The sequence below is a fragment of the Lissotriton helveticus genome, chromosome 10, assembly GCF_964261635.1.
Source record: "Lissotriton helveticus chromosome 10, aLisHel1.1, whole genome shotgun sequence".
Taxonomy (NCBI): Eukaryota; Metazoa; Chordata; class Amphibia; order Caudata; family Salamandridae; genus Lissotriton; species Lissotriton helveticus.
The window spans coordinates 1,011,527,547-1,011,551,644 of record NC_136071.1 but is presented as its reverse complement, the minus strand read 5'-3'; the positions used below and the strand labels follow the sequence as shown (position 1 = coordinate 1,011,551,644).

At 49.0% G+C, this 24,098-nt stretch overlaps 1 protein-coding gene across 5 annotated transcripts in view; it reads right to left on the bottom strand.

Annotated features, from left to right (window-relative positions):
• Nucleotides 1–5,106: 5,106 nt before the first annotated feature.
• Nucleotides 5,107–24,098, bottom strand: part of ICA1 (islet cell autoantigen 1) — a 403,261-nt gene continuing 384,269 nt past the window's right edge. For 3 of the 5 annotated variants that reach the window (XM_078663689.1, XM_078663692.1, XM_078663688.1), the window contains one exon: nt 5,667–5,920. In XM_078663689.1, the coding sequence (XP_078519815.1) occupies nt 5,799–5,920 (122 nt within the window). In that variant the 3' untranslated portion in view covers nt 5,667–5,798. Of the gene's footprint in view, nt 5,921–24,098 lie in introns of all 5 variants that reach the window. The other 2 variants (XM_078663690.1, XM_078663691.1) reach the window with 1 other exon arrangement.

Sequence of the window (24,098 nt, the reverse complement as noted above, 5' to 3'; positions counted from 1 at the left end):
GGGTATAAGTACAGGACCCCTGACAACAGAAAATTAGATCATCCTGGAAATCAAGAAGGAACCTCTGCCAAGGAGAAAGCTGAAACTGAAGAAGGAAGATTGTCCTGCTGTTGCTCTGCTGGACTGACCTGTTGCTTTGCTGCCAAGGAGAGGGGAAGGACTTTGCTGCTGAGCTGTGTCCCCTGTCTTGAAGGAATCTCCAAGGGCCTGAGAAGAGCTGGCTCCCTGTTTTGAAGTCCCAGGAACAAAAGGACTTCACCCCCAGCTTCCCTGAACTCTGCTGAGAGAGTTCTGTCCTTCCTAGAGTGCTTGATCCAGTTGTGGGGCCTCTGGAAGTTGTACCTGTGCTGGGAAGCTTGAAACTAAGCTTGAGAGACTTTTGAAACTGAAAAGTGTCGCATCGCTCGCTTGCGGAGCGCATCCCCGATAGTGCGAGAAGTTTCCGCCGCTACGGAGGTCGAGATCGTCGCAGCAACGTCGCATCCTTCGTTTGCGGGACGCACCAGACCGGTGCGGGAGAATCAAACATCGCTGCGAGTGTCGTCGCAGAGCCTGTCATTGCTGGGTGAGATCGCCGCACCGCTTGCTTGCGGACCGCATCACGTCGCTGCGAGTGTCGTCGCAGAATCATCGCATCGAGGAGCTGCGAGAGAAAGGATCACCGCTGGACCGCGCATCGTCGCCCCGGAGATCATCGCAGCGCCTACGAGATCGTCGCATCGTACCTTTGCGAGAACAGACTTCCTACGGAACCTACGCACCGGAATCCATACAAGTGGCCTTCCTCCCCATACAGACTGGATTCGTCGCAACACGCCCGCTGCTGCAGCGGGGCTGTCACATCGCCTCCCCAGGGTCTCAGGAGCAACGCATCGCTTGTTTTCCACCGCACCAGCTTCTGCTTTTGGAACTTTGTTGCAACTAAAGGTACTGTGAGTAAACGTGACGCAACTGTGAACTTTTCACGCATCTGTGGTTTATTTTACCGCAACTTGAAGAACTTTAACGCAACCTTAAGAACTCTTTTTGAAACCATCTTCTTGAACTGTGTATGTTGGATTTTTGTCGTTTTGGTCTTGTGTAGTTTAGATTAAAAATACCTTTATTTTTCTAAACTGTTATGGAGTCAGTTTGTGGTGTTTTCACTGTGTTACTGTGAGTGTTGGTACAAATACTTTACGCATTGCCTCTGGTTAGCCTAGACTGCTCGTGCCAAGCTACCTAGAGGGTGAGCAGGGGTTATCTCAGAGGGTTATCTCCTTGCCCTGACTAGAAGCAAGGGTCCCTATTTGGACAGTGGTACCTACCCCTGCCAACTAGAGACCCCCAGATCTAACAGAGTGGAAAATATTTTCCAGGTGAATCATTGAAAAGGTGTACTGAAGAAACAAAGGGCCAGATGTATGACCACTAAAATGTTGCGACTCGCAAATTGCGACTCGCAATTAGCGAGTCGCAAAATGCTATCTACCAACACCTCTGCCATACAAATTCCGACTCGCTATTGACTGGCAACGCTATTTGTGACAATCGCAAATAGCGACTAGCAGTCATATCGCAAATAGCGAGACCCATATGAACCTCGTTTTTACGGGCGCAATTTGGGAATGAGCGTGAAGTTCTCAATAAAGCACTCGAAAATAGCTACATTTCAACCACCCCAACAAAACACTTCCTGTTTAGGTTGAAGGACCCCCAAACATCAAGTGGCGCCCAGATCAATTCCTGATCAAAAACAAGCACATGTACTGGTGCATCAACATAGTCAGACACTGCTTAGAGAGCAAAAATGAGCAGCAAGGATACTAACAAGGGAACCAAGCAGAGGCTGCGCAAGCTTAAGTTTGCAGAAAAAGAAACTGATAGATTGATAGAAGAATGCTGCAATCAGCACGAGGAATTGTTTGGCAGAATATCCAACCGTCTGGCTGAAACAGAGAAATAGAGGACCTGGCGCAGCATACCGAGAAGGATCAATGCCCTGGGAGTAGTACAACGCACAATCGATGATATAAAGAAACAATGGTATGACCTACGCTCCAGGGCAAAAGAGGGTGGCAGAGCGCCTTGAAGCTGCAAAACAGACAGGCGGTGGACCACACACAACAGCAGACCAGACACCAGCAGAGGCAATGGTGGAAGCCACCCTGGAGAGGGCAGCTAAAGCAGGCTTTGGGACCCTGGATACATCCCATCCAAACATAACTCCTGGTAAGTGTAAAATGTGCATATGACGTGTGCATACCAACTAACCCAACTAACGCCTGTACTGTGCATGCATACTAATCAAAAACAAGCATACTTCCATGTACAAATAACAAACACAAGTGTTGCATCATGGGAGATGTAGTCTGTGTCAAAATGAGTGTAGGGAGGAAATGACTTGAGCTGATTAACATAATCATAACACGGATACAGTGAAACACATCTTTTAATATCATCTGTCATATCTTTTGTCACATGGACACACAACTTGAAACAGGGAACACCTATGGGGACACATCGAGTAGCCAGGAGCCAGAGAAACTTGAGGAGGGGCAGGATGCTGGCGATACGAGTGGTGATAGGCCCACTGACAACCCATCCACTGAGGCTGCAAGCACTCCCTTATCAACACCAACTGCCACCTCAGTAGCGCAGCACGACAACACACCTCCCGGCCCTCAGTCCACCCGTGTGCGTTGTGCACCAAGAACAAAACAGTCACAGCGTTGGTCACAAGGCATCTCCACAACTGGCTCATTCAGTCAGCCAATGTCAAATCCCATAAACAGAGAAATGCTGCAGATCCAGCACCAGCATAATAAGATCCAAAAAACAAAGAAACATGAGAATGACACAGGGCTTCCGTATTGTGACAACAAAACTGGCCCAAAACCAGTCCAGACTAGAGGCTAAACTGGATGCCCTCACCAGCACCGTGGCACACTTGGCCAAGGAGTTAGCTGCGGAAAGAGAGAACCAGAGGCTCATTGGGCACAGCAGGGGACACAAATGTAATAGTCTCACAAGGGCAATAAACAGGCTGGCACATGCCACAAATAGGCAGAGTCAGCGCACACTTGTCCTACAAGTATAAATGTGCACTACAGCGGAGATGTTGCGCTTGGTTTGGAGAAAATCACCACTGCAGACAAATCAGTTACTTGGGGATGTAGGACTTGGTTGCACTGGCAGTGAGTTGTCAAGCAGGAGCAGCATGTCAGCCACAGCGGAACATATGTTGCGCAGAAGCAGTAGCAGCAATGTAGGGATGGCTAGTGGCACCTCTGGCAAGGCCGCACGGAGGGGCCGAAAATTACATTTCACTTTTACCCTAATCTCCTACATTGATATTAGTTATTTTCCATTGGTGACGCAACCCATTTATTTTACCAGAAATGTTATTTTAATAAGGTTACTGTGGACATGTAGTCCTACTTCACAGATGGATGTGTGAAAATTAAACACCCATTTGCATCCACAATTACTAATGACTTGTTCAGCTGAGTGACTAGCTTGTGTGTAAGTACCTTTCAGAAATAGTTGTTTGCAATCTGGTCCGTGCGCCTCCTCCACTCTGCTGCAGCGCTGCCATCCCTTAGTTGTTGGGCAGGTGGTCCCGGTCCACCATCCTCGGTGTCAGACACATCCATGGGCAGTCCACCCATGCAGGCCATGTTGTGCAGCATTGCACATGTTGCCACAATTACACAGACTGTCTCTGCCGCATACTGCATAGCTCCCCCACTCTTATGTAGGCATCTAAAGCGCGATTTGAGTATTCCGAAAGTATGGTCTATCACTGTCCTGGTGCGCCTGTGTGCCCTGTTGTACCTCCTTTCATGGAAGTTGGTGGGCAACAGGTACAGTGTGAGGATCCACGGACGCAGAGTATACGCACTGTCACCTGTTGTGAGACATATCATGTAGATGTTGAATACTAACAAACATACTATTACATTAACAATTTTGGGAACAGGTGATAAAATTACCTAGGAGGTATCCATCATCAAAGTCACCTCTTTCGAACCTTTGATGTAGGCCACTGTGCAGGAAAATGAATGCATCATGGGTGCTTCCTGGACATTTGGCTACAATATCGGTTATGATGTTCTTTGCATTACACACCATTTGCATATTGAGGGAATGTGTACTTTTTCTATTACGAAAAATGTATTCTATGCGGGATGGTGGACATATGGGCACGTATCCCATCTATGAAGCCTATTACCTGTGGTAATCTTGCTAACCTGTAGAAATCCAATTTAGTCTGGTCTAATTCCTGATTGTCAGGGCGCATGTATATGTGTCGGTGTATGTGTTGTAGCATTGCGTCTAGGAAGTGGTGGAAGAAACGCGATAGGGCACTTTGAGATGTACCACCAGCCACTGCTATGACATTCTGGTAACTACCAGAGGCCAAGAGGTAGAGGGAGCACAAAACCTGCACATGTGTGGGAATAGCATTGCTGCGCATGCTACTATTCTAAAGTTGTGGCTTCAAGATGTCGATGAGCTTTAGTATGCCCTTGCTACTTAGCCTGTACTGATCATATATCTCCTCTTCAGTCTTATCCAATAATGTCAGCCTGACTCTGAATATCCTCTCCTGTCTTCTCCTCTGCCATGCCGCCATTGTCCAACTCCTCCTTGCCAGCCAATACAGGGCAGCCATTGTGGAAATTCTGGGTGTCTTTTTATAGGCTGTACCTGATTACCACCTGTTGCTGGTTAGTGGTAAATTGCATGCGCCATTTTGAATTTTTGCATGTTTTCACAATTTGCGATTGTTATGTATATGCTATTTAGCAACTTGCAAATTGCGATACGCAATTTGGTAGTCGCAAATTGCATGGACAATTTTTGCATGTCGGTATTTAGTCGCAAATTTATTTGGGCAATTGCGAGTGGCTTTTGTAGATGGCAAACAGCCATTTTAGCATGCCCAAATCATTTTGCTACTGATTTTGGGCATGCTAAATGGTCGTACATTTGGCCCTAAATCACATCATATACTCCATTGTTAAAAAAAAAAAAATCAATATCATGGAGGAGAAACATGAAACGTTGAGTATCAAACTATGTTCAAACCACATGGTACAATTTAGATATTTGCAGAAAACAATTTGTTAAAATCTTTTATTAAAGACTTACGACAGCGCGTAATGAGAGAAATTAAAAAAATGCTTTTCAGGTGACACTTGACAGAAGATGATTTTAAATACGAGACGTTTGTCATGAACCTGTAATTTCTTTACAGATGAAATATCAGTACAATTTTGGTCTTATTTAGTGCAATTAAAGTTTGCTCACAGATGACACTACTAGGATTGCTAACTTATAGCCACTTCTAAAGACAAATCATTTTACATATAAATCGTAGCATAAACTGTCATGATTTGATTTTTATTTAGAAGCAGTTATTTAAGGTAAAGGTCAGATATTTAGCTTGCCTCGAAACCCCAAAGTGATGATTGAGGAATTGCAGTACTACAAACAATAAATTCAATATTTTCTTTTCTTTCAAGTCATCTGTGACACCACATGAAGAATCGTATTCCAGCATGTATAATGATTTTGTGAGGACTCCAACTCAAAATTTTCAAACTTTAGCTTTTTCATTTTCCAGTGTAGAGAAGGTCCCCAATTTTATAAGATTGCAGTTATTAATACATTAATGGTTTAACCCTAGAGGTTTAATGCTATCGCACATACTTCATTTAAGCACACATGCTAATTTGCTGAATTGAACAAATATACAAAAAAAATATGAGGATGCGAGGTGTAGGATCGATTTCTCGTTACGAGATGGTTACTCAAGCATTCAGCTTTTCATGTTCTCTATCAGTTTTCCCAACAGCATCAGGGTTGGATAAAGGGTCCAAGTCGGCAAAAAGGTTAAACCATGGTGTCAGGTCCTTTGGATTTTTTGCAGCCTCTGCAAAGAACAAAACAGAGTTGTTCGCTTTACCAGTTTGTCCGTAGAATGTTTTGGAAACAATACTGGAGAGCATGCATGTGCTTAAAAAGGTAATAAACATGTTCCAAAGGCAAAACTCCAATATTTTAGATGTGTCACAAATGAATTGATTTGTACCAAGGCAAATGTCATTTAATCACCAGCTATTTTCGCATTATCAACTTGTTGTGATACACAAAAATGCTATTGTAACCTGCTGTCAGAGTCAAAATGAGAAATACCAAGCAATGTATTTAAACATCTGTCACCTGAGCCAAATAAGTCCAGCCAATGTATGCCTCATTTTCAGGTGCAACTAAAGTTAACAAAAAAGGTTAAAGTATAAGTCCTGGAGCGGAGCCGGAGTAGCAGGAGCACAATGGTAAAAGCATACGCTACAGATTTGGAGAAAGGGTTACTATAGCCAGTAGCATGTTTCTGTCTTATGCAGCTAAGACCCACATGTTCCCAACACAAGACTGGATCTCCACACAAATACATGTATGTTAGTGTAAGAAAGTGGATCATTAATTGAGGTGGATGGGAGTACACCGCAAAGAATATGGCCACAAATGTGTTAAGGCAAAAACTCAGTTTCAATAAATAACATGGGCTCACCACCTGGTAGCTATGGCACAGAGCAGACAGGTTTAACGTGGAACAATGTTTATTTAGCAGTAACAAAACAGTAAAACTGTCAAAACACAAAGAAAATCCCACTACCAATTTATAAAAATTGAGAAAAATGTAATAGGTAAAATGACACCAAAATGACAAAAAGCACAAAAATGCAAGATCAATTTATTTAAAAAGAAAAGCGCCAATCAGATGTCACGACTCGTGGCTGACCAGGAGATAGATGCAACTGAAATTGTCCAAGAGTTGAATACACTAATCAAGTTTACCTTCCAACTTAGACGCTTAAATGGAAGTAAAAATCTACCAGTAGGGCAAAGTTGTATGGCTGTATCTGCCGAATTCCTCTCTAAGCTGGATAGCTGATGGATGGGGTCTGGCTGAAGCCATTGGTTTGGGAGGGAGAAGCACCAAGTGAGAGAAATTTGAATTTTTGGGCCGATGAAGTCCTTGCTGTAGGCTGAGAATTGTGGTGAATTGGCCTAGTCTATATTTCTACCATCAGACTTAATTTTTGTATGGAATTCAAACTCCTTCGATTAATGACAGATATAATATTGAATGCTACATTTGCCTGGATCAAATATCTACTCCTCATCATGTCTAGGTTAGATAAGAACACATACAGACATAGGACCAGAATAATGTAGTCTGGATTGACATTATTTTGCCTTATATGTTCATACGGAAATGTTTGGGATGCATACCTTGATGCACATAATCTATGTCAGACATTCCTAAACGTAAGCTATAAATTCCAATTTCTGATCAGATTTCCAATATAAGGACTGCCATTTGTCAGGAAAGGTCCTTTGCCCAGATTTTTGCCTGGGATTCTGCCAGAGACTGTCACACCTGCTGTCAGCACACTTCGCAGATGATGCACGTTGCATGAAGACTAAAGCTGATAAAGCTAAGTCCCGGATGAAGACCGACTGACTGCTACTGTAGTGGGTGTTCACCTTTCGCGGGGAACACGGTCTTCACACCTCTACTGATAAAGACAGCCTTTGCTGTCAGGATATGCAGTGCGTGATTTTCTGCCTAAGAAACTCTAACTGCACGTCGTTCTACCTATCATGCTCTCATAGTATAGTGCATAGACTGAGGCATCAGGGTGTTCGGTTCTAGCTAACATTTAATGATATTCTAGCAAAGATAGAAATGTTAATTTTATTCTTGCTATTGATTACTGGTCTTATTGCTGTTTTTATTATCTTCTGTGTAGTTGTTTTCATATGTACTGAGAAACAGATTGTTCCTGTAGTTATACTTTTAACTTAAAAGTGTTAATTCTTCTTAATTCAGTTTGTGCGATACTGTGAATAAGGAACTAAAGTTATTGCTGTTTTCACAGTGCCCCTGACTAACAATCCCATATGGGATTGTTAGTAACCAAAGAGAAATACCTCTATCAGGTACACATTAAGTAGTGTTCGCAGGGCTACAATAAAAAACTAGTTACTTACCTGTACACTATGGTTCTCCAGTATTATCTTTCATAGATTCACATGCTTGTATCTTCCCCGTCGTCACGGTGGGAGTCTCACGGTAACAGAATGACCACAGCAGTATCACAGAGAAAAACTGAATAGAAAATCCCATAGGGAATCACATTATTTGGTAAACAGACCTCATTATTGTTTGGTCTAAAACTCAGCCAATCAGCTGCCAGCCCTGACATCACACACCCCAGCAGAGCTATCCTACCTCAGATTTCCAGCCCCAAGTGAGAGACAAGGATATATGCAGTGGTAAAATGTTCTACCAGAGAAATGGGGAGGCAGGCGGGCGGGCCGCATGTAAATCTATGAAAGATAATACTGGAGAACCATAGTATACAGGTAAGTAACTAGTTTTTTCTCCAGTATTGAATCTTTCATAGATTCACATGCTTGTATCAGAGAAGAGATCAGTACACATACCCATTTGCGTTTCCAGGATAGAATCCTAATATCTCTGGGCTCTGCTCCTAAACATTGGTATATATGAAACCCTGGACGCCATCCAGTATCAATAAACAGTCCCTGCTAGGAATATATATGGAAAGATAAAATTCACAGAAAAGGGCAAATATAGTGCATACATACATATACATATATCTATACTTTGTTAATATAGTTTGAAAAATACCTTATTGAAATAAGCATCGAAGAACTGCTTGTCCCACTGCTGCATCCTCCTTCCATGCAGTATCTAGACAATAGTGTCTAGTGAGGGTGTGTACGCTTTTCCATGTCGCTGCTCTACAGATGTCTGGAAGTGACACGCCTGCGAACAGAGCAGCTGAAGTCGCCATCTTTCCAGTGGAATGAGCGTGCACTCTGGAGCGTAGAGGCTTTCCAGCATTCTCGTGACATTTAAGAATGGCCAATGTTATCCATCTTGAGATACTTGATCTGGATGAAGCTAGGCGTTTCCTCGGTCCAGAAAAGGCTACAAATAGCTGCTTTGTTTTCCGAAACTATTTTGTTCTGTCAATGTAGAACTTCAAACATCATTTAATGTCCAGAGAGTGTAGGGCTCACTCCGCTTCTGTAGTAGGATAAAAAAAAAAAAGTAGGCAACACTACAGGTTCATTGAGATGAATGATTGCAGGAACCTTAGGAATGAATTTTGGATTCGTTCTCAGAATTAGTTTGTCCTGCCGAAACTAAAGAAATGGTTCTGCAATTGAGAAGGCTTGAATCTCGCTGACCCTCCTAGCTGACGTAAGGGCCAACAGCAAAGCCGTGTTCCAAGATATGAACTGTACGTCCGCTTTATGCACCGGTTCAAACGGTGGTTTCATGAGCTGTGTTAAAACCGCATTGAGGTGCCCTGGTACCAGTGGATGCTGAATCTGGGGAATCACTCTAAAAAGTCCTTTGAGAAATTCTTTTATCACTCTTTGTGACCAAAGCGATGGTTGATTAGGAACCCTTCTATATCTTGAAATTGCTGCCAAGTGTACCTTTAAGGACGCTTGAGGGAGATCTGCTTTGGACAAATGCAAAAGATATGGGAGGATTTGTTCCGGAGAGGCAGTAAAAGGATGTAGAGCCCGAGATGCACACCACTGGCAAAATCTCTTCCATTTTGCTCTATATGTCTTGTTTGTTGTGATTGCACGAGATTGAGAAAGTATATCCTGGCATTCCTGAGAGATGTTTAAGGTTCCGAATTCATGTTCGTGAGGTTTCAGGCTGATAAATTCAGCGATGTCAAATTTGGGTGGAGAATTTGTCTGTTGTTCATGGAGATCCGATCCTGTGATATCGGAAACTGAATTCTGGGACCTATTGACAACTGAAGAAACTCAGAGAACCAAGCTTGCCTCGGCCAAGATGGGGCTATCAGAATTAAGTGGTATGGTTTTGACCTCATTTTCCGAAGAAGTAATCTTGATATCAGAGGGAATGGAGGAAATGCATATGCGAACATTCCCGTCCAACGCAGATGCAGCGCATTGCCCCATGATCCCGCCTGAGGGAACCTGCTTGCGAAGTGTTTGCATTTTGAGTTGTGCCGATTTGCAAACAGATCCAACGATGGTGTGCCCCACCTACGAAACACTCTTAGGAGTTGATTTTGAGCTAGCTCCCATACGTGAGAAACACTAGCTGATCTGCTCAGGGTATCCGCCCTTGTGTTGCTTATCCCTGGAATGTGTTGCACTTGAAGAGAGATGTTGTGAAGTAGTAGCCATCTCCAAATCTCCTGTGCCGATAGAAGCTTTGATCTTGTGCCTCCTTGTTTTAAGAGGTAGAACATTGTCGTTGTACTCTCCGTTCTGACCATTACTATAGAATTGTGTATCCTGTGGAGCAAAGCTTGTAAACCCAGGAATACTACTTTCAGTTCCAACATGTTGATATGCAGTTGAGCTTCTTGTTCGGACCAATGACCTTGTATTTCGAGGTCTTGGAGATGTGCCCCCAGCCTTGAAGTGAGGCATCTGACATTACGTAACTGGGGTGTTTTCTGATCTTCCGCCATGACAGGGCTTCTCGAATCCGAGGAGAAATGGTGATCCAATCTTCGAAGGATCCCTAGGATTGTATCCATTGTTTGTCTAGGAGTTCCTGTAAAGGTCTCATGTGCAGTCAGCAATTTGGAAGCAATGGGATACAGGAAGACATCATCCCCAACAAGGACTTGAATACTCTCACGGAAGTGTACTTTTTTGACTGCAGGATTGATGGCAGATTTAAGATTTTCTGAGTTTGCTCCTCTGATGGATAGGCTTTTGCTTCCCTCGTGCGAAGCATAACTCCCAGGAATTGAAGGGATTGCGATGGAACAAGGGACAACTTTTCCAGGTTGATTCGCAGGCCCAGGCAATAAAAGAGATCCATGCAGCATTGTAGGGAGATCTGGACTTACTTGTAAGACGATCCTTTTATAAGCCAATCGTCCAGATATGGGAAAATTTGGTGTCCCTGTAGCCTCAGGTGAGCTGCTACTGGTGCCATGCATTTTGTAAAGACCCTTGGAGCCGATTTTAGTCGAAAGGGCAACACTTTGAATTGGTAGTGGCGCCCTTCCACTACGAAACACAGATATTTTCTGTGATGTACATGAATCAGAATATGGAAATAAGCATCTAAAAAAGTCCAGGGATGCCATGAAATCTCCTTTGCGTAAGAGCAAGATCATTTCTTGAAGGGATAGCATGTGAAAGGGAATTTTCTTGATGAATTGGTTCAGACCTCTCAGGTCCATTACCTGCCTCCATTTTTATGTTTGTTTTTTCTTTATCAGAAAGAAATGTGAGTAAATGCCTTTCCCTCGCTGAGGAAACGCAACTTCCTCTATTGCCCCTTTTGCTATCAGAGATAATACTTCTGCTTTGAGAGCTGAGAGATGTTGTTGCCGTCTGTAAACAGGAGGTCGATTTGGGGGCTTCTGCAAAAATTCCAGGGTATGGTCTTGATGAATTACGTCCAGTACCCATCTGTCTGTTATCGACAGCCATTGTTGTGAAAAGAGAGAGAGATAATGGTTGTTGCCGATGTCCGCCCAAGTGGCGGGCGCCTTGATGAAGTCACTGTCGTCTATTGGATTGCTGCGCTTTTCCCCTCGCAGCATTCTTTCCCCTGGATTGCTGGTGGTAAGAGGGGTTTGAGGAACGATATTGCTGGTTACTGGAAATCTGTCGATATCCTTGCTGACTGTAAGGCTGGTACCTGTTGGACTGGTACGAAGACCTTTGGTTGTATTGGCCTCTAGACCCTCTCTTCCGAAAGGACTGGAAACTGCCCTGTTGAAGAGACCGCCGCGCTGTGTCCGCGTCCGCCTTGATTCTCTGGAGAGCATCATCAATATGTTTACCGAAGAGATTCTCTCCATCTAAAGGCTTGTCTACAATTTTTTTTTAAACAATTTTCATTATTTTTCAGTGTAACAAACATACACGTTGACATTCAATATGACAATAGTACTGTAAGAATTTACATAAGCTGGCACTTACACTTGAAATTCCACATTACATTATCATTAGCGAAATATCACTAGCCATGTTTCGCAGGTCCGCTACCTCTTAATACTCTTCCTAATCCCCCCTTTCCTCCTCATCTGAGCTGGAAACATCGTCTTCTGGCAATGGGTCACATATGTCTCCCCTGTAAACATTTCACGGAGTCCACACCTTATTCCATTTGCGAGGGCTAGCCCTGGCCGCATACACTGCACGTTCAGTGATCATAAGCATGTCCATGTTCTTACACCACAGCGACAAAGTAGGTAGTTCTGACGCGCCCCACTTCTGTGCTATATCTCTCTTTGCCACCATGATGCCCAATGTGCCCCATATTTGACCATACCTGGATAAGTCACTCGGCTCCCAAATGTTCAAAACACATCTGCGTGGCCCTGGTGTCAGAGAAACCTTGAGTGTTTGCGAAATAGTGCGCATTAATTGTCTCCAGTAATCGGTTACTAATGGGCATTCCCAGAGGGTGTGGAGTAGTGTTCCTGCCTCTCCGCATCCACGAAGACAATAGGGATGTGGCGCTCGTTGCAACTTGTGGAGAGTGGTCCTAGTGTAATATATCCTGTGTAAGATTTTGAGTTGTACCAGTCTGAATTTAGCTGAAAATCCCACCTCCCTTGGGGACGCCAGTGCCTCATTCCATACCGTATCATCCATGTCACCCACTTCCTCTACCCATCTCTCTCGTAATTTCAGTGTAGGGTCTGATATGTTATTAGTCAATTTTCGGTAGATAAGGGAGATAGCCCCATGTTGCATATAATCAGTGAGTAATCTGTCTTCTAGCGGAGAGGATTCCGGAACGTCGGTATCGGGCAGTATGGCCTGTAGCAATGCGTGCCTGATCTGTACATATCTGTAAGTTTCGTTCGGTCCTAAGTTATATTGTTGCTGGAGTATGGAGAATGGGATCACCGTTCCCTTGTCCCACAAGTCTCCTACTGTGGATATTCCAATGCTGTCCTACTGTGAAAACCCCTTGCTACACCTCAGTTGTCCCAGTGCCTTGGTGTCCCAGAGCGGGGTGAGTTTAGTAATTATTCCCTTCCAACCCAGTTTCGCCTGCGCTGCATGCCATATCGTGGTCGTGTGCTTCGTGGGTCCTATCAGTTTTGCTGCTTGGCCTTTTTTATAGAGTACCGCCAACATGCTGTCCGTGCCTAATTGTGTCCTGCCAGCCATATAGGCTGGATCCTCCTGAGGTGCATGAAGCCATTGGTTAATAGTCTTAAGTTGCGCTGCCCAATAATACATTTGCAGGTTTGGCAGTGCAATCCCTCCCTCATACCAACTTCTGTTTAGTTTAACATGTGCAATGCGTGCTGGGCGGTTGCTCCACAATAGGCTGGACACCATAGCCGTTACTTGCTGAAAGTATCATGGCAAGACCGGATATGGGGTGTTCTCCAGCGCGTATAGAAATCTCGGGAGAGCCTTCATTTTGTAGAGTGCTGCTCTGCCAAGGAGTGTTAGGGGCAGTGATGCCCAGTGTTTCACGTCGCTCCGCAGACGTTCCAGGGGTGGTTTCAGTTTTTTTTCAAAGAAGTCCGTTGGACTGTCTGTGATATATATGCCTAGATACTTAAAGGAGCCCGTGGCGCGTACAAGTGGGCAGTCTGCCCGGAGGGAGTGCTCTGGTCCTCTCAGGATATAGAGTACAGATTTCGACCAATTTAAGGTGTAGCCCGACGTTCTTCCGTGGGCATCGCAGAGAGCGAGGAGTGCCGGTATGCTCCTGTCTGGATCCGTCAAGTATACCAACATATCGTCGGCGTAGAGCGATACACGATCTTCCCCAACCCTCCTTCCAGCTAATCCCCCTCTGTAAGGGAGTCGACCTTATTAGCGTCGCTAGAGGCTCCAAGACAAGAGCAAACAGCAAGGGCGACAGGGGACAGCCCTGACGGGTGCCTCTCGCCAGCTGGATTATGTGGGAAATGTGGCCATTAGCTGTGATCTGAGCTACCGGTTTGGCGTACAGGAGGCGTATCCAGGCGATGTTTTTAGGGCCAAAGCCCATGTGTGACAGGACTGCGAAGAGGTGTCCCCACTCTACCATGTCGAACGCCATCTTAGCGTCTAGTGAAAGGATCACTGCCGGCTCTGATAGTAATGGGGCCCGAGCCAGGATGCCATGTACCCGCCTGAGATTGAGAGCAGTGTTCCTGTTGGGCATGAAACCCGATTGGTCTGGGTGTATCAGCAGCGGAAGATGGGTCATCAGTCTACTAGCTAGAAGTTTCGCGAGGATTTTTGCTTCAGCGTTAAGAAGAGAGATCGGGCGGTAAGATGAGCAGTCCGTCGATGGCTTACCGGGTTTTGGGATTGCTACTATCGTCGCGGTTCTTTGGTCTAACGGGAGTTCCACGTTTGATTGGCTCTCTGTGTACATTGCCCGTAGCGGAGGGCTAAGCGTGTCGGACATGAGCTTATACCATTCTATGGGGATCCCGTTCGGGCCCAGGGTTTTTCCGGATTGTAATGCATGTATAGCAAGCTGTATTTCTTCGACCGTGAGGTCCGAATCCAGGTCCTTGACCGCATCTGGCGGAAGTGTCCGAGTAACTATGTGTCTGAGGGAGTCCAGTGCAGCACTCTCCGTGACCGCCCTATCTGGGGTGTAGACTGCTTCAAAGTGTTCCGCCAATGCGCGCACAATCTCCTCAGGGCGCGTGTGAATTGTTCCCTCTCTTGTGTGCAATTGCTGTATGCCTCTAGCGCCCCCCCCTTTTTTGTCCAACCACGCTAGCATCTTTCCGGCCTTTTCACCCACATCATATACTCTATGTGCCGTGGCCGAGATAGTGTCTACTACTCGTAGCCTAAGATGTTCCTTATATTGCTGCTGGCGCAATTGCAGAGTGTGCGCGGAGTTCTCCGTGGGATCAGCCATATGGGCCATGTTCGCTGTGTGCAATGATAGTTCTAGTTCAGAGCGTTCCTGCTGTTGTGACTTTTTGTACCCAGCTATGGAGGCTATTGCTTGTCCCCGGAGGACCATTTTGTAAGCTTCCCAAAGAATTGAGGGAGATGTCACCGACGCCTCGTTTTCGTCAAAGTAATATTTAGTCGTTGTTTTGAGGTCCTTTTTAATTTTGGGAATCTTCAGATAATTAGGGTAGATGGGGTAGATTCTTTTACGAGTCTTTCCCTTACTGGAGAGAGTCAATACTATCAGAGAGTGGTCAGATATGCCTCTGGGCAATATATCTATGGGTGTCTACGTTGTGCATACCGTCCCAGAGCATCAAGAAATAGTCGATTCGGGACAAACTATTGTGAACTGCCGAATGATAGGTGTAGTGTTTCGTGGTGGGGTGCTTGTGCCTCCAAATATCCGCTAGACCCATTGCTTCTAAGAAACCCCGGGGTCCGGAAGGACCGGATGCCTGGGTCCGTATCGGGAATTTGTCTAGTGCTGAATCTACTATTGAGTTAAAGTCACCCCCCCAACGATGGTGTCTCCCGCTGGGAGATTCAACAGGAACTCTCCCAGTGCTGGCAGGGCAACTGAGTGTAGTTCTGGCGGTACATAAACCGACACAACGTTCAGGAGTCGGCCTTCCCATTGTCTATGAACCGCCGCAAAATGTCCCGGATCGTCCACCCTGGTCTGTAAGAGAATGAAAGGGGAGGACTTCTTCAGCAGGATACCTGTCCCTCTAGAGCCTGAGGTAAATTCGGAGTGTGCTGCTATTCCGTAGCCTCGTCTATCTAGTGCCTGGTGTGCTCGACCAGTGAGATGTGTCTCCTGTAATAGGACCAATGCTAGGCCTTGTCGCTTGATAGCCTGCATTACCAGTCCTCGTTTGATTTTGTCTCCCAATCCCCTTACATTAGGTTAGTATTCGTAGAGGTTGAACTGTGATTTTTTGCATTGTACCACTATGTGCGGTGGATTGTAAGTGTTGTTTCATAATGAGGTGTTCTGAGTGTGACCTGCCATTTCATTTCCATCAGTACGATAAATCCGCTTCCCTGTGGAGTGGTGCATATGTACGCTCTGTCGTAGCCTGCCGTAATGTGTGTAACTTGAACAACAACCATTAGGTCCTCCTCCCCAACCCCTCTCCCTGCCTCCCTGCTCCACGGACATAGAACCACCCGCCTCCCCAACGTAGCAGAGTGCTCATCCCTGCCCTAAACCAGAGTACTTGCTTGTTGGGGTAGGAGTTCCGTCAAGGCAGCGGCCTCTCCTGCCCTCCTTAGCTTCTCCCTGTCCAGAACTCAAGGGCATTACGCCTGTCTTATCAAAAGGACAACTGTTTTTTGTTGCGAGAACCGGGTCCTCAGGATTCTGGTCTCTGATCGCCGTCCACCGATCCTGCCTCTAACGGGTTTTCCAGAGTGTTCTGCTCCGATGCCTGCGTGTCTGAGCCCACCTGATTCCTTTGACTCCTGCCGGTACGACGTGGTGTTCCTACTTGTCGCCACCCCTCCAACCAGTCTTGCACAGCTTCAGGTGTGTCAAAAAACCATGTCTTGTTATTGGCTTCTACTCTCAATCTTGCCGGGAACAGCATCGAATAGGGCAGCTCTTTCGCTCTCAACGCTTTCTTCACATCCAAGAAAGTTTTCCGGCGACAGGACACTTCAGCCGTGTAATCCGGAAAGAAGGCAATCGTTGAGTTTTGTATCTTGATTGGCGGTGAGGTCCTTGCCGTTTGAAGGATTGCATCCCTGTCTCTGAAATTAAACAGCCTGGCCAGCACCGGCCTCGGTGCCGCCCCGGGTTTTGGTGCGCCGCCTGGTACTCTGTGTGCTCTTTCCACTGAAAAGAAATGCGACAGTCCTTTGGGCTGTAGCTTGGTCTTGATCAGTTCTTCGACGTATAAATCCATCGCTCGCTTACCCTCCGACTCCGGCACTCCAAGAATACGAACATTGTTGCGTCTCGAGCGCCCCTCCTGATCATCCAGCTTCTCTTGAAGATGTTTATTCACGGCCTCCATGTGCTCCATCGCCAACTGTAGCTCTGAGGTGTCTTCCATCAGGGACTTGGTGACCACTTCCACCTGCGCCACCCTCTCTGTCATTTTACGAAAGTCTGCACGCAGTAGGTTAACATCCGTGGAGATTGACCCCACTGTCGTCTGCACGCTGGATAGGGTTTTCATTATGTCCTCCAGTGTGACTTTTTTCCACAACAAAATTTTTATTATGCAATGGAAGGGAGGCAGAGCAATAGCTGTGGTTCCCCACAATCAGGAGAGTGCCACCAAACATTATAACACATTGTACGTTTGCCATTGTGATGTCAAGGAAAATGAGAATAAAACAAAATAGACCACCCTTCCCTACATCCCTACCCCACCCAACATCCCCAAACGCCCAACTACCCCACTACCCACCCCTTATCCCTCCCTAACCCATGCACGTGTCAAAGGAAATACAGTTTTCAATATTCGTGAGGTGTGACACAGTAACGAGGCCCCCTCGGAACCTTTGTCTATAACTCCTCCTCATTTGCTGCAGGGGCATCAAGCGGCAACCCCCTATACTCCGCCCATCTCTTCCAGATCTTAAAATGCTTACGGGGGCAGCCCCTCGCTTCAAAAACAGGCCGCTCCAGTCCCATATAATAGTCCAAGGCAGCCTTCCATGCACTCAGGGGGGGGGGCGCGGACTCCCTTCCACGCTCTGGCCAGGTCTCTCTTGGCCACCACCAGTCCCAGCAGCAATAAGTGGCGCTTATATACGTTCCCACCAACCCCTTCGAGTACGTGGAGTAAACCCAGACGGTGAGTGCGTGGGAGATCCCAACCCAAAACCTCAGACATGCAATCCCATATACCCCTCCAGAATCCAATCAGTCGAGGGCATGACCACACAGTATGTATCAGCGTACCCACAGCCGCTCTGCACCGCAGACAGTCCGAGGAGCTAATCAGTCCCGCTCTCCAGAGCCGCTCCCGGGTATAATAAGATCGATGGAGATATTTGAATTGGATCAGGCGAAGCCGCATCGCTACCGCAGTTCCGCGTGGGGACTCCAAGGCCTCCCTCCAGTCATCCTCATCCAGGGGACCAACGTCAACCTCCCAGGCCGCTTTCAGAGGGAGCAGGGTGGAAGAGCAGTGGGTCACCATCGACTGGTAGATGCGAGAGATCTTTTTAGTACCAAGGTCTCCCATGAACACCTTCGCCTCAATGGGGCTAAACTCCGGGAGTGAGTCTAGATCCGCTATGCTTGGTGTAAGTGCATGCCGGAATTGTAAGTAACGAAAGAACTGAGTTTGGGGCATACTGAACTCAGTGCTGAGCTCCTGAAAGGACTTAAGGGTAGTACCTGACATAACATGTCCCAACATTGATATACCTATGGCGTCCCAGCCATCAAACCCAGAGAGTGTCATCAGTTCAGGAAGGCGTCCATTGTGCCATAGCGGTGTCTCAGCTGTCAGTTTACCCCACCAACCCATTCGTCGTAAGGCCTGGCGCCACACCGCAAAGACCACCTTCGTAACGGACGGCAGCCCCCGCCGCAGTCGGGCCGAGTAGAGAATCGTGTGTAACGTATGATCCCCCATCAAGTAGTGCTCCAGGGCATACGTCGGATCCCCCCTGTCGCCATACCACCACTCATTGAGGACGAGCAGTTGCGAGGCCTGATAATAAGATAACAGATCGGGGTGGCCAATCCACCACAATATGTGGAAAGGAAACAAGTCTTTAGTGCTACACGAGCCGCGCCACCAGCCCACAGAAAGTGTCTCAGGGCGGAATTAGCCTGCCGAAACCACCGGGGAGGAATAGGATGAGGGTAATTCTGTAATTGGTACAAAAGACGTGGGAGAGCTACCATCTTAAATATCGCGGACCTACCAAAGATGGTGAGGGGCATCCGGGACCAAGTCTTGACATCTTCTTGAACTTTATCCCACACGGGCACAATATTGCGCTCCCACGTGACTTGGGTGGATTCGGAAAGGAACACCCCTAAATATTTCAGACCGTCCGTAGCATGCTGCAAGTCCATCGCCCAGGGATCTATCTCCGCCGCGCCTCCCAGCACCCAAAGGGTGGATTTGCCCAAGTTTAAGCAGAGACCCGAGACCTCTCCGAATATGCGCATGATTTCTAACACTCGGGGCCCCGAGCGTCGCAGATCTGTGAGAAAAAGAGGACGTCGTCCGCATACAAGGCAATCCTGTCGAAAAGGGTCTCAGACCAGACAATGCCCCGGAGCTGAGCATCTATGCGCACCCAGGAAGCTAGAGGCTCCATGGCCAACGCAAATAGGTACGGGGACAAGGGGCATCCTTGACGGGTCCCCCGTCCAATGGAGAATACCTCCGAAATGGCCCCAGCAACCCTGACAGACGCCGTGATATCAGTATAAAGCAACGAAATATAGGACAGATACACTGGGCCCAGGTTGAGGCGGGACAGAAGAGCAAAAAGGTACGTCCAGCTAACAGAGTCAAACGGCTTATGGATGTCTGCTAAGAGCAATGCCGCTCTGTCCCCAAGCGACCCCATCGCGTCAACCGCCGCCTGTGCCCGTCGAATGTTGTGACGTGTCGCACGATGTGGCATGAAACCTGCCTGGTCCGGATGGACCAGTTCCACCATATGTGGGAGTAAGCGGTTCGCTAGTGCCTTTGCTAGTATTTCAGCTTCCACATTAAGCAGTGAGATAGGGCGATACGAGTCGTGTCTGTCGGGGGGTTTGCCAGGTTTCTGGAAGACCACGATCTCGGCATGTCGCCAGTCCGGAGGCAGTCTGCCCCGCTCTCGTGCGATCTCCAGAGTGTTCCGATAGTGGGATCCCAGGAGGAGCTGGAATTTCTTAAAAAACTCACAAGGGTAGCCATTGGGACCCGGTGCCTTCCCTACATTAAGTTGGCCCAGCGCCTCCCCAAGTTCCTCGGCCGTGAGGGGAGCATCAAGTGTCTTCCTGGCCTCGTCAGACACCGCCCGGGGCGGCAAGTCGTCAATGAATTTAGCTACTTCGTCCGCGTGGAGACTATCATGAGGGGCATATTGGGACTGGAAATAATCCGCAAAACTCGCCGCAAGCACAGCTGGGTCCGTAATCGTCACTCCGTCGTCGGCAGTGAGGCCCGGCAACGTAACCGGTTGGAGACGGCGCTGACACAGCCTATGGAGCATGGTACTGGACTTGTCCCCCCATTGATATATTCTGCTCCGCGTGGCCAGCCACGCCAGTTTAGCCTCGTCAATCAAGATAGAGGCGTATGACTGTTGTGCCTGGAGGAGCAACCGTATCGCCACCTCATCACCCCCTCCCCTACTCCGACGTTCTAGGTCTTCGACGAGTTTGGCAGCTACAGTGGCCGATTCCCGTCGTCTACGGCGGGCCTCGGCACACCATGCAATATCCACCCCCCGTATAGTAGGTTTCATGGCCTCCCATACCACCTCAACATCTATATCACCCACCAGATTTTCCTGCCAGTAGTGTGCGATAGCCTCTCGTAGGTGTTGGACATAAGTGGGCTGCTGTAGATGCCACGACGACATCCTCCACCGAAAGGGTTGTCTTGTCGTGAGTAGTTCTATCGTGACTGACACTGGAGAGGGGTCCGAGAGCCCCCTCGGATGTATCGCAGCCTCTCGCACCCTACTCAGATACATTCCAGGAATAAACACATAATCTAATCTCGAGAACGAGCCGTGCACCGCAGAAACATATGTGTACTCGCGTACAGTTGGATGCATATGTCGCCACACATCCACCCAACCTAGACCTTCAGCCGTGGCCCGTAATCGAGTAGGGGAATTAGGGGAAGGGGCCGCCAGCACTCCCTGCCGCCTCTGACGGTCCACACAAACATCCATCATCTCATTCCAGTCCCCTCCAATCACCGCCAAGGACTCCGGGATATCCTCCCACACCTTAAACAACTTCTCGGACAGGGCCCACTGCAGTGGGGGGGGGGGGGGCATAAACACTTCCAAACACCATCGGTTCTGTGCCCACCTTCCCCTTAATAAAGACATATCGGCCCTGAGGATCCACCCACTGCTTCTCATGAGTGTAGGCCACCCTGCGGTGCACCAGAATAGCAACCCCTCTAGAGCCCCTGGTGAATCCAGCATGAAAGACTTGATGGTATCCAAATCTCTGTAAGCTAAGTACTTTCGTGCCCAACATGTGAGTTTCCTGGAGCAAGAGAACATCTGCCGCCTCCCTCTTCCCCCAACGCAAAACAGCCCCCCTTTTAACGGCATCCAGCATCCCCCTGACATTCCAAGTGATTATCCGTAGGGACTCGCCGGGGAGTCCATGAGTCAAATCAGCCATAGTCAATCGAGGTCCAATACGCATGCCTCCTGTGCCACTTCCACCCACTTCGCATTGTCTTCAGACCAAGCCTAATCAGCACGTGCATTACCCCCCCCCCGCCCCACCCAGACCCTCCCAACATCAACAAAAACTACTCCAATAGATCTATCATTTCCAGTCATCACTGCGCCTACATGTCCTATCCCTAACCCCTGTTGCCAACACCCCCCATCCCCATACTCCAGAAAACAGTGAAGCACCTGTCGCGGCATGGGCCGCCCCGGGTCCAAAACAGAGGGCCCAAGGCTAACCATACCAATGGATCCCAACACCCCTTAAGAACAGCCACACCCACCCCTCCCTCAGCCAACAACCACTGCGCGTGGCAGTCAGAGGCCCTAGTAAGTCCCTTCCCAACCCCTTCACCACCACCCAAATTGCAACGAAACCTCACCAAGAGCCAGCAACAAAAGTCAGTGCCCACACTTCTAGGGAGGAAGCCCAACCGTGGGTCCCCCCGTCACACGAGGCAGCCGCAGCAGTGGAATTACACCCACGGACTCAAGAGTTATCTTCAGATTGGTCGGATGCAGCAGTCCCTTTATCTTGAGTCGCACCAGCAGAGGCAGACCTCTTCCTCGACCGGGATCTCCGCTGACGGCCATGTCGGGCCGGCTGGCCCTGTCGATCCTGCGTCGAGCCTCCCGGGGCACCAGGATTCAGACCTGGCTGAGCATGTGGCCTGATCGGCACCGACTCGTCAGTCCACTGGAAGACCTCCTCCGGGGTATCGAAAAAGTGGGTTCGGGACTGATAGACAACCCGCAGGCGGGCCGGGTACAGCAGAGAATATTGAATCTTCAATCCTCGCAACTTGGCCTTAGCGTCCAGGAAGGAGCGACGCTGCTGCTGCACCAGCCTGGTATAGTCAGGAAAGATCATGATCTTCCGGTTTTCGTACATGATGGTGCCTCTGGCTCTTGCCTCACGGAGAACCACATCCCGATCATGATAATTCAGTAATCTGGCGATGACCGCCCGGGGTCGTTCCCCCTCCGGCGGCCGCTGAGTTAAGGCGCGATGTGCACGCTCAATCACAAAGCAAGTGGAAAGGGCCCCCGTGGGGAGCCAGCTCTCCAGCCATTGGGTCAGAAACAGCTCCATATTGTCCTTCTCGCACCGCTCCGGAAAGCCAACGAAGCGTAGGTTGTTCCTACGTGCGCGACCTTCAGCATCCTCCACTCTAGACGCGAGGTTCTTTTGGATATGTTCCATCGCCGCCATCTTGCGCTTGAGGGTCCCCACATCGTCCTCCACCACCGAGATCCTCGACTCCGTTTCCGTAATCCGCTCCACAGCATTCCGTAGATCTTGTCGCAGCAGGGTCACGTCTGCGCCTACTGCCCCAATCTTCGCGTCCAGCATATCTCTGGACTGGGTGATCGCCGCCATAAGTGCCGCATTATCTGGCCCAGTTCCTCCGCCACCGCCGGGCACTCCAGAGCCTCCACTGGGCCCCGTGAACTTGTCGATGGGCCCCTGTTTGGCCGGGCCACCACCCCCCCTGGTCATGATTGCGTGGATCCGTGAAGCACAGGATCAAGAGGGTCCACAGAGGGGGCGGGGGGCGGGGGGGGGGCACCCACACCAATACGTGGTTCTGGCCATGGTCCCGCAGCCCCCGAAGATACAGCGGCTCCCTACCTGGTCCGGGCAGCGCCGGCGGGCAGCGTCAATCAGGCGCTAGGCAGCCTCCCCAGCTCCCCCCCGGCCAGGCAAACCGTATGTCCCCCAGTGGTCTGCTCCGAATCCACAGGGCCCTTAAGTCCTCCGACGCTCCGTCAGTACCAATTCTGCCTCCTGCAAGGACAGCACCAGGGGGGGACCAAAGGAGTTCGTCGGCTGCCCCAAGCAAGCCCACTGCCAGGTCGTGAATTGGCCAGGGGGGGGGACCTCACCAGAGAGTAGTGCAGCTGAGTATCTCTCTGCCGGCCGCAATCGCCACGTCCACGAGGGCCCCAGACACCACCTATGCCAGCATCAAACCCCCGGGCACTCGAGAGTCCAGGTCTGGGCTTACCGACCAGGATATGGGCCACCGCTCCTCACAGGACCTCCAAGCCAGTGTCCACAAGTTCAGTGAGGTCGGCAGGCACCCATCCACAGCTCCGCGGCGCCGCCGCCACCCAGGGTCAGGTCGCCAGTCGATCAATCCGCCGGCCCAGGCCAGCCCCGGTAATCACTCCACCGTTGGTGCTCCCCGAGGCCTCCGAAAATCGAGGTCCCGGTCTCCCGGCCCCGAGATAGGCCGCGTCCTCCTGCAGCCCTCCCCAGACGCCGGAGCAGACCCCCCTCGCCACCGGAGGGTCCCCGCAGCTGCACAGTGTTCCGTCAGGAAGGGGAGTCCCGCCAGCCCCGGGGAAGCGGATATGGACGGGCCGGCGCGGAGAGCCCCCAGCCGGGGAGCGCCAAACTCGAGGCCCCGGCTTCTCCTGCGGGGACTAGGCCGCGGACCGACGCCGCCGAGCACGGCTCCGCCAGCGGTCCGGGAGCTCCTGAGGATACTGCGGGCGGCTCCGCCTGCCTTCCGCTCTGCTTGTCGGTGGTGCGGGTGACTAGTTTGGGTCAGGAAGTAAGGATAAATGCACGGATAAAGAACGGGCCGGTGGGAGCTTTAGCAAGCTGCGTCCACCATCTTCGCCCGCGTAGCCACGCTCCCCCAGTGTGACTTTTTTGCCCCCCTCTCCTTCTGGGCCTTTTCCCCCGTGGAGGTGCGACCTTCCGTCTGGTGCAG